At 37.3% G+C, this 15462-nt stretch overlaps 3 protein-coding genes across 4 annotated transcripts; 1 reads left to right on the top strand and 2 right to left on the bottom strand.

The window, feature by feature from the left end:
• The first annotated feature begins 3810 nt into the window (after positions 1-3810).
• Positions 3811-6251, top strand: snf8 (SNF8 subunit of ESCRT-II). Its single transcript, XM_027006002.2, has 8 exons — positions 3811-4283; positions 4494-4544; positions 4677-4815; positions 4964-5068; positions 5227-5299; positions 5564-5705; positions 5793-5867; positions 5962-6251. The coding sequence occupies exons 1-8, from the start codon at positions 4230-4232 to the stop codon at positions 6097-6099; spliced, it is 777 nt and encodes a 258-aa protein (XP_026861803.2). The 5' UTR covers positions 3811-4229; the 3' UTR covers positions 6100-6251.
• A 90-nt stretch (positions 6252-6341) lies between these two features.
• On the bottom strand, positions 6342-11936 carry LOC113574823 (calcium-binding and coiled-coil domain-containing protein 2-like). The gene is made up of 14 exons (XM_027005999.2): positions 11849-11936; positions 11211-11420; positions 10983-11085; positions 10443-10603; positions 9788-9913; positions 9553-9699; positions 9324-9439; positions 9135-9204; positions 8872-9027; positions 8522-8707; positions 8258-8353; positions 7963-8155; positions 7844-7869; positions 6342-7722 (listed from the first exon to the last, which is right to left on the bottom strand). The coding sequence occupies exons 2-14, from the start codon at positions 11388-11390 to the stop codon at positions 7561-7563; spliced, it is 1722 nt and encodes a 573-aa protein (XP_026861800.2). The 5' UTR covers positions 11391-11420; positions 11849-11936; the 3' UTR covers positions 6342-7560.
• Positions 11937-12298: 362 nt separating this feature from the next.
• On the bottom strand, positions 12299-15396 carry LOC118242448 (calcium-binding and coiled-coil domain-containing protein 2-like). 2 transcript variants are annotated; one of them, XM_035533857.1, is made up of 6 exons: positions 15309-15396; positions 14681-14890; positions 14453-14555; positions 13913-14073; positions 13259-13384; positions 12299-13170 (listed from the first exon to the last, which is right to left on the bottom strand). In XM_035533857.1, exons 2-6 carry the CDS (start codon positions 14858-14860, stop codon positions 13078-13080), a joined length of 663 nt encoding a protein of 220 aa, XP_035389750.1. In that variant the 5' UTR covers positions 14861-14890; positions 15309-15396; the 3' UTR covers positions 12299-13077. The 2 variants fall into 2 exon arrangements, with proteins under 2 accessions (XP_035389750.1, XP_035389749.1); XM_035533856.1 differs by having other exon boundaries at positions 13072-13384.
• Between the last annotated feature and the right edge of the window lie 66 nt (positions 15397-15462).

Raw genomic sequence — 15462 nt, 5'->3', positions numbered from 1 at the left:
CTAGCTCTAGTCCTACAGCGGGTGAGACTGTAGCAGGGTCAGCAAGTGGTGTCATAAAAGACAGCAGGCAGGAGTTCCTTCTGTCTCCATGAAGGAAACCACATAAAACCACTTGGTAGGGTTTATCGGACCATTACATGAAGTCATTGTGCATGTTTGTTGTAGCCTACAATGTATCAACACACAAGCAACTATTATTAGGCTATTGATGACTATTAGTACTAAAACATGTATTGCTTAGTACACTGGTCAATCATGATGTTGCTTCCTGCGAAAAAGATGTTTATTATGTATTTTTGCACACTGAATAATAAGCATATGTTTTTTTGTTCCTGTATACTCATAAGTAATTATGTATAAAAGAGGATCCCACCTATGTTGGTAGTTTAGACTACTGCTGGACACTGAAGAGGGGTGTTTGTGAGTCCAAATATAGTCAAAAATCATTCATTGTACTTTTTAGAAGTACATATTTTAATGTAAATGTAATGTAAGGAGATATATATGGAGACAGAGAGAGATACAAAGTTGCAGTAATGCGCACAGTTTCCAGAGAAACAGAACATTTTCCTTCATCAGCTGCGCAAACAAAATGCGCGTGTGCATGTGTGTGTGTGTGTATGTGTATCTATATATATAGAGAGAGAGAGCTTTATTTATGAACACCATATTGCCCCATCACTTTAAAACCATAGGTGATAGAAGAGTTTTAAATACAAATTTGAATTCAGTGTAAAAAGGGCTACCTATTTTACTTTTGCAAACAAAGAAAAAGTTCTAATTTTTGTTGCCCTGAGTTATTGATAGTGAAGAAAAGCAATATTGTGAAATAAAGCTTTGCACTGGAAGAAAGTGAAATGTTTTGTCATTACCTGCACATTATTGGTATGATTTCTATTTACATACATTTACTACTGAAGGAGCAGTTATAGGGAGTTATAAGGCTATAAGAAATATGAGATTGAAATATGAGATTCTTATTGTGAAACTGACACAGCCACTTATATATTTAAAGATGTGTAACTACTTAAAAATGTATGGATATTTAATTGACTTTACACATTTATGCTAAGTAAGCTACATAGACTACTTTTTGAAAACACCAACCTACAACACCAAAAAGGACAGACAGTTGATTTGTCATCCTCTGATAAAATATTAAAGTGGGGGAAAACAGTAAAAAATAGAATACCGATGCCTACAATAAAGTACCCTATTGCGAATCCACGATCCTGTGGTCTACATCATGGTAAAGAACATTCAAAAGATTAATTTGTCTTAAAATAGTAGCTAGCTAGCTATATTAGTGAAGATATTCATAAAAAATGTTTAAATAAATCAATAATATGAGTAGCAACATTAATTTAATCCTCTAGATTTAAATAGCGCTGCATATTCGACCGGTGTTCTGATGATTAACTCTGGTTTATGTCCAGTAAACCTTCTAGATAGCAGGTGAGCTTCACAGCATTTGTTACCTAACCTATGTTTATTCTGAGCATGGCTTTTGCAACTGAGTTTCCACAAACTGAGTTAAGAGATCCAAGTTAGTTGCTAAACCCGCTTTCTGGAATACCCCCAGGCCCACACTCAGAGGCCTAGATCATGATTAAGATTGAGCTGTCAGAACAAGTTCAAGTCAAAACCAAAATTTGTAGAACAGTAGTGGTGGTAATCACTTTTCCAGGATTAGGCGAAGGTCTTTTCTAAAATCATAGAGGCCAATAACCCAGACCAGTGGTCTTGTTTGAAACAGCCTACTGAGTCAGAAGCAAGAGCAATAATTAAAATATTGGGGGGGTAATGCACAAACATTCTGCTTCCTAAATTGACTTACAAATAGGCTATATGTTTTCTTGAGTTGAGTCATTAACTAGATAAGCTCTGCAACACATTCATTGCCTTATGAGCTTTACGTCACACAAACAGCTTAATGACATTTTCACCTGTTGAAATAGGTTAAATGACTACATTTTCCTTGACAAAAGCAAAAAGACTTCTATTATCAGTTCAGGTTTAGACTGAGCATAGATATGTGATCTTATCAATATTTACAACAGTATATAATTCATATAAATCCTTCCTTTAATGATGTGGAACTAAGTTATTTTTTTCAGAAGTTATGTATTAGTAATGTATAAAAGGCCACTGTGGTTCATTGTAACATGGACAACCCCTTTAAACCGTCATTGCTACAGCACAAGAGTTGGACAAGGTAACCCTTAATACATCTTCCTCCAAAACCTCCATGATAGAATTTAACTTTGTCAGTATAAATATGAAAAATATTTGACAGTGAAATGATTGCATTTGATGTACTATAGCTAATCTGTCTTAATGCATCATTTTGATCTGAATGTCAGATTGTTAAAGATGAAGACAGAACTCATTGCACTCATTTTCCTTTGCTTGGGAGGCATAATGACAATCGGTGCGAGATCGATTGACAGCAGGCAAGGCACAATGTTTGCTTATTATTATTATTTTACTCTGTTTAACCTCTCCTTCAACACAATACAAACACGTTTATTCTTTTTTTCTTATGTATATAACTCATGTCTCAGAATGTTGTTGTTGTTTTTTTAAAAAATTATATTTCACTATCACAATTTTAACACTAATAGATCAGCAGATGACAACCAACGCCTGGAACGTCGCTATGCTGAATCAACTATTGCAAGTGATATCAGTAAAATAATGGACTCATTGGTACAGAAGAACTTTGTGAACTTTCTGCTAAATCAGAGAGAGAAAAAGAGCAGGTATGTGTGAGGATATGCTTGGGGGTTATTCTGTAACTATAATTTTAATATTTTGTAAGTTATATAAACAGAAAAATAATAACTTTAATATACATTGATACAGACCAATCATAATGGTGGAGGATCCAGAAGGTGAAGAAATCAATGATATAAAGAAGGGTATGAACATGTGGATTCACAAATCCAAGTGAGTGCTGTTGTGACATAATTTATGTAATTGTGCACCTTACCTCTCACAAATATCCAAAAATGTAAATTAAATTAAAAACAACTTCTAAAGTCATTCTCCACCCTCCTCCACAGAAGTCGTTAGTGTTCAGTAAGACATGGCGCTTACATCGTGAATGAGTCGAGAGCAGTGTGGGGATAATTTCTTCCTCCCTTCACCTGACATGGCCCTTTCTGTGAAGTATATATTATCCACATAATTTTAATAAAAGCATATTTCCACGTCGAAATCTTTTGTGTGTGTGTGTGTGTGTGTGTGTGTGTGTGTGTGTGTGTGTTGCTTTACAGCCAAGTAGAGAAGTAGTCTATACTGTATGTATATTATCCTCATTACTACAGCTGTTGAATAAAATTGAATATTTGAAAATTAAATAGAGATGCATTATTTTCATTGGTACAAATGCATGTAATAAAGAATCCATAATAATTCACCAGTGTGGTATAAATTCATAGTTTCATTTCCTTGTTTCTCCTTTATTTTTCTTAAACATATATGTATTCTTTACTTTGAGGAAAAAATGTACACAAACAAACCATGCTGTTTTTTCATTAGAAAACAGGTCATTCTAACTTGGCTCAGATTGTCCTCAGACACGTAACATAAAAAGGGAAGTACCCAGATTGTACCACAGATGTTTTGTCAGTTGCCTGAAAATGGTGTGACTATAACTAGGTCCAAGTAATCCTGTAGTTTTATTTCCCCCACGAGATTCATAGAGGAGCGTCCATACTTTAAAGATATGACTTGATAATACCAGTAGATGGCAGCATTTCATTCTACCATAAAGTCCTCAAAGAAGAAGGAGAAGAAGAAGAAGAAGTAGGAGAGGCATTCCTTCTTCCTTGATTGTCAAAAACGGTGTGCCTAAAAGAATATTAAAATAACACCAATTAAAGTTACAAAAACCCTTTTCATTTTTAATTCGAAGAGGATTCAGTCATCTACAGTACTCGCTTTAGCACAGAGAGTTCAGTTCTCGTTTTATTCACAATGTTGACGTTATTTATTTTGTTTAGTAACTGACTCGTTAGCTGGCAGTGAGCTAACGTTACCTCCGGGCCCTGAGAACTCGAAAATAAACTTAATGTTTGTCATCTAGTAAATGAAGTTATCTTATTTACGGCACAAAAGCAGGCCTAGAAACTCTTTACTGAACTGTCAAAAATCGATAGTTTAAGCCGAAATCGGCAAAGGAGGAGGTAAGATTTGGTCAGCTATTTGGAAGTACGACAGTCAACATGCACAGAAGAGGCGTTGGTGCAGGGGCAATTGCAAAAAAGAAACTCGCAGAGGTATTTTTCAGATTATTTTTCAAGCGATCTCTTTATCTGTTAATGCCTACATGACAATTTGATGTGTATGTATTTGTATATGTATGTATGTATGTGTGTGGGATTTTATATATATATATATATATATATATATATATATATATATATATATATATATATATTATTTATTAATTATTTTTATTTATTTATTTTTTCTGTTCGTTGTTATAGGCCAAGTACAAAGAAAGGGGTACAGTCCTGGCTGAAGATCAAATCGTACAGGTAAGAGAAAAGCAATTTGCTGTTCTACCATCTCTTGGAAGTGTTAATATTCAAATTAACCAACAAACGGTGTTTATAAGGGGGCTGAATAAAGCCTGAGTGTACATAATATTATGACTTTTTTCTTTGTAGATGTCTAAACAGTTAGAAACGTTCAAAACTCATTTGGAAGAGTTTGCCAGCAAACATAAACAAGAGATTCGGAAGAGTTCACAATTCCGGGTACAGTTTCAAGAAATGTGTGCCACAATAGGAGTAGATCCACTAGCATGTAAGTAGTCCCCTCGGAGCTCACTGTTCAAAGCTGCCGCTTAAACATGCTGTCAAACAGAAAGCATGTCTGTTGCTATTTAAATAGTGCAAGTAAAAGTCACTAATGTGTGTAAACCTTATTACTTGATTTTTTTTTTCACAAACAGCTGGAAAAGGGTTTTGGTCCGAGATGCTTGGAGTTGGAGACTTCTATTATGAGCTTGGTGTGCAGATAATTGAAGTCTGTCTAGCTCTAAAACATAGAAATGGAGGTAAATTTAATTTAGATCCTCTTGTCTCTCAGCACATATTAATAGGAATTTTAAAAGAAATTTCTGAAACATTTTCTCATGAACTCTCAATAAAAATCTGAAGAAAAGTGCAGGAATACTCCTACAAAATGATTATGAACAACTTTCACTGTCAATAGGACTCATTACGCTGGATGAACTTCATCAGCGTGTATTAAAGGGAAGAGGGAAGTTTGCCCAGGATGTGAGCCAGTGAGTGCCTTTGCGCTTAAGAGTTTTGCTCCCTCCTTATATAGTATGCACTTGGTAAAAATAGGTTCATTCAAATGGTGGTACTTAATACAATAGACAGTTACTACTACACTGACAGTTGGCTGTAACTAAACTGGCAGAAAATAGTGAAAAATATATTTAAAATGTTTATTAAAGTCTTCTGTCAGTACTCAGCTGTGATCACCCTTAATTTCTGCCAGTTCTGTACTCGACTCCCATGACCTGATGGTGTTTTACCACCAGGGATGACTTAATACGGGCCATCAAAAAACTCAAGGCAATGGGGAATGGCTTTGGAGTGATTCCTGTCGGAGGCTCTTACTTGGTCCAGTCAGTTCCAGCAGAGCTCAACATGGATCACACTGTAGTTCTTCAGCTGGCTGAGGTAATCAGTGTTGAAAATGAAGACATCGGTTAAACCCTTAGGACTCACTGTTGTCGAACTGATATAAATATTATACTTCTCTTCCAGAAAAAGGGCTACGTAACGGTAAGCGAGATCAGGGAGAGCCTCAAGTGGGAGAAAGAACGGGCTTGCCATGTGCTTGTAAGTGTGTATACATATAAGACGCAGTCTTTTGGTTTTATAGGACGTGTCAGGCACACTCTAAATATGTGCCATGTGTTCTTAATATTCTCAGGATCATCTGCTGAAAGAGGGTCTAGCATGGCTGGATTTACAAGCTGCAGGCGAGCCACAGTACTGGCTGCCTGCTCTCTTTTCTGAACTCTCCTCTCGTGATGTCACACCTGAGGAGGCCAATCAAATGACACCTTGATGAGAGGAATAATTTGGTGTACACTAAGATGTCAGTGACAGTAAAATTTTCAACTAGGTTGAATGTTAGGAATGCAAGTGCTGAAATCATGTCTTAATACATAAAAGTCAAATGAAAGTGTATTGAAATAATAAAAGCATTTATTTTCTGTAGGAATTTTTTTGTTTTTATTAATGTCATAAAAATATTGTCATGGTTTGTTTGAAAAGGGGTGCTATAAAATTTTAAAACACATTACCTAAAATGTAATGTATTAGTTTCCTTTAAGCATACTTCATTTGTAATTCTTAGGGTAGTCATATTCTCACAGAACTTGGGTCACTTGTATTTTTCATATTATGATTTTGATATTGCTTTTGGCCATATAATCACAAACTTTGCATAATATGCCAGTGCTCACCATTAGCATTAAACCGTTTATTAAGTCTAATGAATATAGCCTTATAAATGGTTTTATACAACACTGCAATTGGTGGACAGCCTAAAACCTCTGAAATGAGGATAAGACCACCGATAAAATTGGCTACTTTATCGGAGATGTCATATTCCAGACCGGAAGCATGGCAGTACCACACAGATCAGTGTTTTTGCTGACATCCATTATTTAATTCATAAGAGAGCTGAAAATTTGCCCAATCTGCAAATAAGTTAAACAGCTAAAGTGTTGTTTTTCCAGTATGGCGTTTGATTACCATAAGCGTAAATAATTCCAAGTATTTACCCAGCCTCCAGAAGCTTGCCCATCTTTTCTTGCTTGCTAGTATTCACTAAACTCGTTAGAGTAAGTTTTTGCTTTGTCCTTTGTTATTCAGCCTCCCCAAAATTTGGCAGCCAGAATTCTAAGGATCCTCCAGCTGTTAAAGCTAAATTTTGAACCCTTATTCCAATGGTAGTATTAGCTGTATTACATTACTAGGAGAGCATCTAAAAGTAATTTAAATTAAAATGCTAAAATCAGCTGGTCTCAAATTGCTTTAGGCATGTTTTATGAATTCAATTTATGACTATTATTCTTTAAATTTTTTTCTGACTTTATAGCGATGTGGAACTTTATATTAGTTCAGTGTAACTTATACGTTGGTCTCTTTGATTTCTGGGTGCAGGTTTCTATTGTATTTTTACTAATTTTGTGTTTGTAACTCCAGAACACCAATTTGATAGTTCTTTAAATGTGAAGCATGTTAAGTACTCTATACATTTAAAAGATATTATTACTCTACTATTAATACAGTGATTTTGTTACATATTGGCACTAGGTATTCTTAGAAAAATAATATTACAGCAAAGCATTTAACTAGGCAGAAGTCTCTGAACATATACAACCATTTGTATAATTTTAATTTGTATAACCATTTATATATTTTATTCCTTTTTAAAGACAAACATTTTCAAAGAGTTAATAATGACAGGTTAATAATGTCCCATTTGCCTTGTTGACTTATGAAATCAGCGGTGGCCTGCCTATTCCTCGTGGCTGTAGACATGATCTTCAAACTCTTGCTGCTTCATTTCATCACAGATCAGAGTGCAGAATGGGCACACCTTGTGACTCTGCTCATGTATCTCCAGCTCATCCTCACTGATGTCAGGAAAGCTCTCACAGCAGTGACGGCACACTCTTGACTATTTGCATAGTAAATGAAGAATTAATCAAAAATTAAACATTTGCTAAAAATGAACAATTAGCACAACAAAGGGACAAACTTCAGACTAATATGCATGTATATATACACATGTACGGTACCTTGTTTTCTGTATCAGTGGGAACACCTAAGGGAAAAAAAAGGAAATAATGTTTATTTCCCAAAAAACATCATCTCAACTGTAAAAATACTCAAGATATTGTGCATTATCTGAGCCCACCTGAAAGATTGTTTATGGACTCATAGTAATGTGAGTGTGCCTGGTCTTGCAGCTGGGGGCTGATGGGTGCAGTAGATAACTGGGAGGGGAGAGGACTCAGAGGGTTGTTCTGGTGCTGAGATGCAGCTGCTACTGAGGCCACCTGAAGCTCAAACACCACCTTCTGTAGTCTCTCATTTTCGTCTTTGAGTTTCTGACAAGTAGGAACAAGAGACTGTTATGCAATGTACACGCAGCTGCAGAAGGTGTGAGATATTTTAGTTTCCTTCTCAGCCACCATGCAAGAGAAAATCACCTGATTTACTTTAGCCAGATTTTCCTTTTCTAATTGTACCATCTCTGCTACATGTGCCTGTTCCTTGATTCTCCTCTGTGCTTCATTAAGCTGTGCCTGAATTAATGATAGATGATGCAAAGTTTATGCCATGAAAAATCACATAACGCCCTTCAAAAATCAGACTTCTGAAACACCAAGAATCTCAAACAACATTTCTTGCATTAAAAAAAGACAAAAAGCAGATAAACCAATAAGTTTTCAATAAGTAATCACAACCACCACCTCAATCTGTTGATTGTTCTCCTTCCTGTCATCTGCTATTGTCATTTGCTCAAGCTTTTTCTTGAGCTCTGTCACCTCTCGCTCAGCTCTGTCTGCTCGCTGGTTTGCATCATTGCTGTTTTGGATTTCTTTGCGCAGCATCCCTCTGGCTTCTGTCAGCTGAGTCAGGAGAGTATGATTCTGCATCTAGAGTCGAATTTCATACGTCACCAACGGGCTGCTTTTTTTTTGGTTTTTTTTTTGGGTTTTTTGCGAATGCAGGCAACAGACATTATCAGACTAAATCATTCCAAGCCAGATTCAGTGTTGGGTTAAGTGTTGGGTTAAACGTTGGGTTTTGTCTTTTATACCTTTATACCACCCTTGTCTCCCTCGGCAGGGCTTTGTTGTGACAAGGTTGCACGTAATTCCTTGATCTCTGGCCTCAGTTCGTCCAGTTCTCCCTTCATTGCCAGCTTTTCAGACTGCAACCGTTTGATCTCTTTCTGACTGCTCTGTAAATCGACCTGAGTTGGGGTGGCAGAGAAACCACACAAAAATCAGTTGTTCTACAGACAAAAAACCATCCTAGAAAGCTGGTTTAAACAACACTGTGTACATTTCTTTCTCAGACCTGCAGCAGCTGGATCTGATCTTGCAGTGTGTTGTAACCCTGCATTGCTTCTTTGATCCTGGGATTTAGCCTACAGAGATGTGACAAAAGGGAACTACAAGGGAACTTGGACAGGCCTGTAATTCAGAGAGATGCACATGTGTGCAGTTTTGATTTTCAGAGAGTTCAGTATCGAGATGGAATGCTCACTGTGAAATCTCTGCTTGCTGGGCTTCGAGCTTTTGTATTAACAGTTCCCTCTCTTCTTTCAGCGTGATAATCTTCTGCAATGCCTTCTTATACTTCTCATGTATACTAGTCAGTGGCTGCAGAGAACAATCAGAAAGGAGAGCGCACTCTTGGAAGCAGTCATAACGTATGCTCATATTGCAATTACTTAAATTAGAAATACCCATGACTGGACAGGCAGTGTTGGTACCTCTTGTTCCTGTTTGCTTTCAATTTCTGCCAGGGTGTGAGAGAGAGGCTGTTGTGTTTGGATAATCTGTTCATCAACCTGAGGCTTCTGTTCGATCGGTGGCAGTGTTTCGGACAAACTGCTGAGCTTTAGTTTATCTATTTGAATCTGCAGGATTGTAAACCACGGGCACTTTAGTGGCACTGTCACGTATGGTGGCAACACACTGTGCCAATGGTGAGAGTGAAGAACAGACCCTAAGACGGTGAATCTCGTGCAATCTTTCGTCCAGCTCCTTCTTCAGAATCTTATTTTCATCCTTCAGATGTTTCATCTCAGATAGGAGGCTCTCTTTCTCTTTCTCCATCTGCTCTGCTTGCTCCTGTACAAACACTCTATTCTTGATAATGCCAATTACTGCTGCTGTTTTGCAATTGTAATATTCCTTGCAACATATTAAAACTCACTGATGTAGCATTGATATGACATTAAAGACTGGTTAGAGCTTGGTCTGCGTTACATTTGTTCCATTGTGTGAATGCTGCGATTCATAAAAACCACTGACAGAATACTCATCTGGATGGTACGAGACCAGTCAAGATGCTTTGAGCATGCAATTAAAAATCCTCTGATTAGTTAGTGAGCTTATTTACAAATTGCTGCCTTCTGCTGTAGCAGTATCACAAAGGACAATACTACAGAAGCAAAAAACAATTGATATATTGTTAGTCCCATTTTCAAGTGACCAAGGAATGCAGTAAGCAACACCAGCAACATGCACACAATTACAAATGCAAATAGCAATGCTACAATTTCCATAAAAATGTATAAACATTTCAAATACAAGAAGCTGCAGCTCTAAAAACAGAAATGCTTATACAGTGGGCAATGACCTGAGTGGCTTAAGGTACCTGTGTTGTGATCACTAAAAGGTCTTTATCCAGGCTGCAGTCTAGACTTGCTTCTGCTGGGTTCTGGAAGCAGAAAGGAGTGCTGGCTCCTCTGACCTGACCACTGCTGTCCACATAGCAGAACTGATAGAATTCCCCATCATCTTTAGGGAGGTAGGACTCTAAAGGTAAACCCACCAGTGAACACCAACACCCAAGCATCATGGTGGTGAACGTTAACCACCATATGGGTCACTCACCACCACTATAAAAAGCTCAAACGATTACATAAGAACACAGCTATTCGCTCTGCCCCACCCTACCAGTCCCAATTCACAGGCTCCAAACTGAACATCAGCTGCCAATGAGTGGCCGAAGACCAAGGATTTGTTGTGGTACTCATTACATCACAAGATGCCCTAGCAAGATCCCTGAACACATGCAGACTAGCACTATTTATGCTCTTTAAAGCTATAGCACAACATTAACTACCAGTCAGTGTTAAAACATAAAGTAGCCTAGCCTAGACCTAATATTAATGCATAATCAACAATCTCTTACCACTAAAAACAACTTCTTGCTGAAGGGGCTCAGGCCCATCCTGTTCCAAAGAAGGCTGAACCCACTTGTAGTTGTAGTACATCTGTGTTGACTTCCAGCCAACCTAGACATATTATATAGAGACTACATGCTGATACAGTATCCACTAATCATAAACATCAACAGACTACGATACTGTTTATAGCTCTTAAATAAGTAATATTAAAAATCTTTTTTAAAAAGATCCACCTTGAAAATGCCAATCCAATCTCTAGTGTTGGGTTTTAGTCCTCCAGTCAAGGTGTAACAACATTTCACAGGAACGTTAATCTGGTACGAGCGCAGGATATTAACAAAGACGACCTGAGAAAATGATGACTCCATGTCGTATTCTCGAAATATCATGTTTTCGAGTGTGTCGTCGTTCATTTTGATTTTTTAAACCTGTGCGTTGATCACCTGTCACAAGGTAGATGTTAGGTTAATCTATATCTACCATGTATATAAAAAGTCCAAATTACAAAAAAAACAAAAAAAAAAAAAAAAAAAAACCCCACACCCAAGTACGCGTGATATTTCACTGAACCCTTTTTCTAAAACAAGGATAAGTAGTTTCGCTTTCACTTATTGCAGCATAGGCCTACGTCTCAAATAGTCTAGTCTTTTCAGTTTGTGAATAAGATTCATTAGGCCTGCTATGTTGGCGTTTCTTGACCGAGTTAGATTTTAATAAGCCTGCTATATAAGCTTCAGATTTATAACTGATCTAATAGTTCGAATCAGCCGAATCCTGAAAACAACTGCAAAAAAAACAACAACATATATATATTTTTAATTTGTTAGTTTGAACACAAGGCAAATTTCCATAAATAAACTTAGCCTGTTACCTGAACCTTGGAGTGTCGTAACCCTGCGGGTCGTTACTGAAGGTATGTCGGTCAGGGTCCAGCATTTAGGGAAACGCCTACACTATGGGAAACGTAGTTCTAACGTGTGCCACCAGAGGTGATCGTTTTCTAACACGACTCTACCTGGCATCCAACCACCACACAGCACAGAGAGCATCTCTATTTCTCTCCACAAATAGTTGTCAAACAAGTGACATCAGAAAAATTAAATACATTTTAGTACAATATTTATTTTATTTAAAAACAATAGTTCTACATTAAAATAACCAGGATCAGATAATTCAGTACAAAACTCAGTACACCAAATGACTCTCTGTGATGTTACCCTCCAATAAACCCATTTAGGTAGCATTCAATAATAGAACTGTTGGGTAAAGCACCAAGGCAGGGGCACTTCAAAATAAGTAACTATACAAGTCTATCAAAGTTGCTAAAGCAAAAGGCACCTGGCTTATTTGAGACAAAGCCCAAATTAATCACCTGCAGCACCTTTCTCAGTATATTTTTCTTAAAGTTAGTCACGAACAATTGTAACTGCAATTCTAGGGTGCAGGCCACACTATAGCCCTAAATACAGATTTATGACATCAATTGAAAAGGAAAACATGTACATCATGTTATTTAACAACAAGTAGTAATTAAGGAGCAGATACTCCAATGCAAAAGCAATAAAAGGTAAGTTTGTGTATATACAGAAGTGATATGGAAGCTCATCTTGAAATAGCATCCTCTTCAAGAACTCACAAAACAAAGTAACACCAAGAAATATGTTCAATACATTTTCAATATTCTCAAAATGATAAAAAATAGCAAAAAAAAAAAGCTCAAATCTCTAACAGTAAATCTCTGAAAGTGAGCTTTTCACATCATGGCATAATTATGCATATATTAATCATTTGCCTCACTTGGGGTTTTCCTGAGAACTCCAGTGTTTTTTTCCCCCTTTTACAGAGTCAATGTTATTGATAAGTATTGGTTTTACAGAGAATACATTGTAGTACAGCAAAAAAAGAAAAAAAAAAAAAAGAAAAAAATACATGTGTCTGCAAATCAACATACATGGGAGGCCATTCTGCTAGGTTATTAACACTGAAGGGAAGTCTACATAACTTTCTGCTCTCCAAGAATAAATGAGTGCAAGACCTCAAACTGTCGAATAGATTATTGACATGTGATAATGTTAGGTTCGAAAATTAAGAAACATAGTATTATTTTCTTTGAAATGTCAGGAAGAGGAGATTAGTAGAAGATGGTGGCAGTGTTTCGGACAAACTGCTGAGCTTTAGTTTATCTATTTGAATCTGCAGGATTGTAAACCACGGGCACTTTAGTGGCACTGTCACGTATGGTGGCAACACACTGTGCCAATGGTGAGAGTGAAGAACAGACCCTAAGACGGTGAATCTCGTGCAATCTTTCGTCCAGCTCCTTCTTCAGAATCTTATTTTCATCCTTCAGATGTTTCATCTCAGATAGGAGGCTCTCTTTCTCTTTCTCCATCTGCTCTGCTTGCTCCTGTACAAACACTCTATTCTTGATAATGCCAATTACTGCTGCTGTTTTGCAATTGTAATATTCCTTGCAACATATTAAAACTCACTGATGTAGCATTGATATGACATTAAAGACTGGTTAGAGCTTGGTCTGCGTTACATTTGTTCCATTGTGTGAATGCTGCGATTCATAAAACCACTGACAGAATACTCATCTGGATGGTACGAGACCAGTCAAGATGCTTTGAGCATGCAATTAAAAATCCTCTGATTAGTTAGTGAGCTTATTTACAAATTGCTGCCTTCTGCTGTAGCAGTATCACAAAGGACAATACTACAGAAGCAAAAAACAATTGATATATTGTTAGTCCCATTTTCAAGTGACCAAGGAATGCAGTAAGCAACACCAGCAACATGCACACAATTACAAATGCAAATAGCAATGCTACAATTTCCATAAAAATGTATAAACATTTCAAATACAAGAAGCTGCAGCTCTAAAAACAGAAATGCTTATACAGTGGGCAATGACCTGAGTGGCTTAAGGTACCTGTGTTGTGATCACTAAAAGGTCTTTATCCAGGCTGCAGTCTAGACTTGCTTCTGCTGGGTTCTGGAAGCAGAAAGGAGTGCTGGCTCCTCTGACCTGACCACTGCTGTCCACATAGCAGAACTGATAGAATTCCCCATCATCTTTAGGGAGGTAGGACTCTAAAGGTAAACCCACCAGTGAACACCAACACCCAAGCATCATGGTGGTGAACGTTAACCACCATATGGGTCACTCACCACCACTATAAAAAGCTCAAACGATTACATAAGAACACAGCTATTCGCTCTGCCCCACCCTACCAGTCCCAATTCACAGGCTCCAAACTGAACATCAGCTGCCAATGAGTGGCCGAAGACCAAGGATTTGTTGTGGTACTCATTACATCACAAGATGCCCTAGCAAGATCCCTGAACACATGCAGACTAGCACTATTTATGCTCTTTAAAGCTATAGCACAACATTAACTACCAGTCAGTGTTAAAACATAAAGTAGCCTAGCCTAGACCTAATATTAATGCATAATCAACAATCTCTTACCACTAAAAACAACTTCTTGCTGAAGGGGCTCAGGCCCATCCTGTTCCAAAGAAGGCTGAACCCACTTGTAGTTGTAGTACATCTGTGCTGACTTCCAGCCAACCTAGACATATTATATACAGACTACATGCTGATACAGTATCCACTAATCATAAACATCAACAGACTACGATACTGTTTATAGCTCTTAAATAAGTAATATTAAAAATCTTTTTTAAAAAGATCCACCTTGAAAATGCCAATCCAATCTCTAGTGTTGGGTTTTAGTCCTCCAGTCAAGGTGTAACAACATTTCACAGGAACGTTAATCTGGTACGAGCGCAGGATATTAACAAAGACGACCTGAGAAAATGATGACTCCATGTCGTATTCTCGAAATATCATGTTTTCGAGTGTGTCGTCGTTCATTTTGATTTTTTAAACCTGTGCGTTGATCACCTGTCACAAGGTAGATGTTAGGTTAATCTATATCTACCATGTATATAAAAAGTCCAAATTACAAAAAAACAAAAAAAAAAACCCCACACCCAAGTACGCGTGATATTTCACTGAACCCTTTTTCTAAAACAAGGATAAGTAGTTTCGCTTTCACTTATTGCAGCATAGGCCTACGTCTCAAATAGTCTAGTCTTTTCAGTTTGTGAATAAGATTCATTAGGCCTGCTATGTTGGCGTTTCTTGACCGAGTTAGATTTTTAATAAGCCTGCTATATAAGCTTCAGATTTATAACTGATCTAATAGTTCGAATCAGCCGAATCCTGAAAACAACTGCAAAAAAAACAACAACATATATATATTTTTAATTTGTTAGTTTGAACACAAGGCAAATTTCCATAAATAAACTTAGCCTGTTACCTGAACCTTGGAGTGTCGTAACCCTGCGGGTCGTTACTGAAGGTATGTCGGTCAGGGTCCAGCATTTAGGGAAACGCCTACACTATGGGAAACGTAGTTCTAACGTGTGCCACCAGAGGTGATCGTTTTCTAACACGACTCTACCTGGCATCCA

This window comes from Electrophorus electricus, chromosome 14 (assembly GCF_013358815.1).
Source record: "Electrophorus electricus isolate fEleEle1 chromosome 14, fEleEle1.pri, whole genome shotgun sequence".
NCBI lineage: Eukaryota > Metazoa > Chordata > Actinopteri > Gymnotiformes > Gymnotidae > Electrophorus > Electrophorus electricus.
Note: the sequence above shows the minus strand (reverse complement) of the source record. Positions and strands in the feature narration are given on the sequence as shown.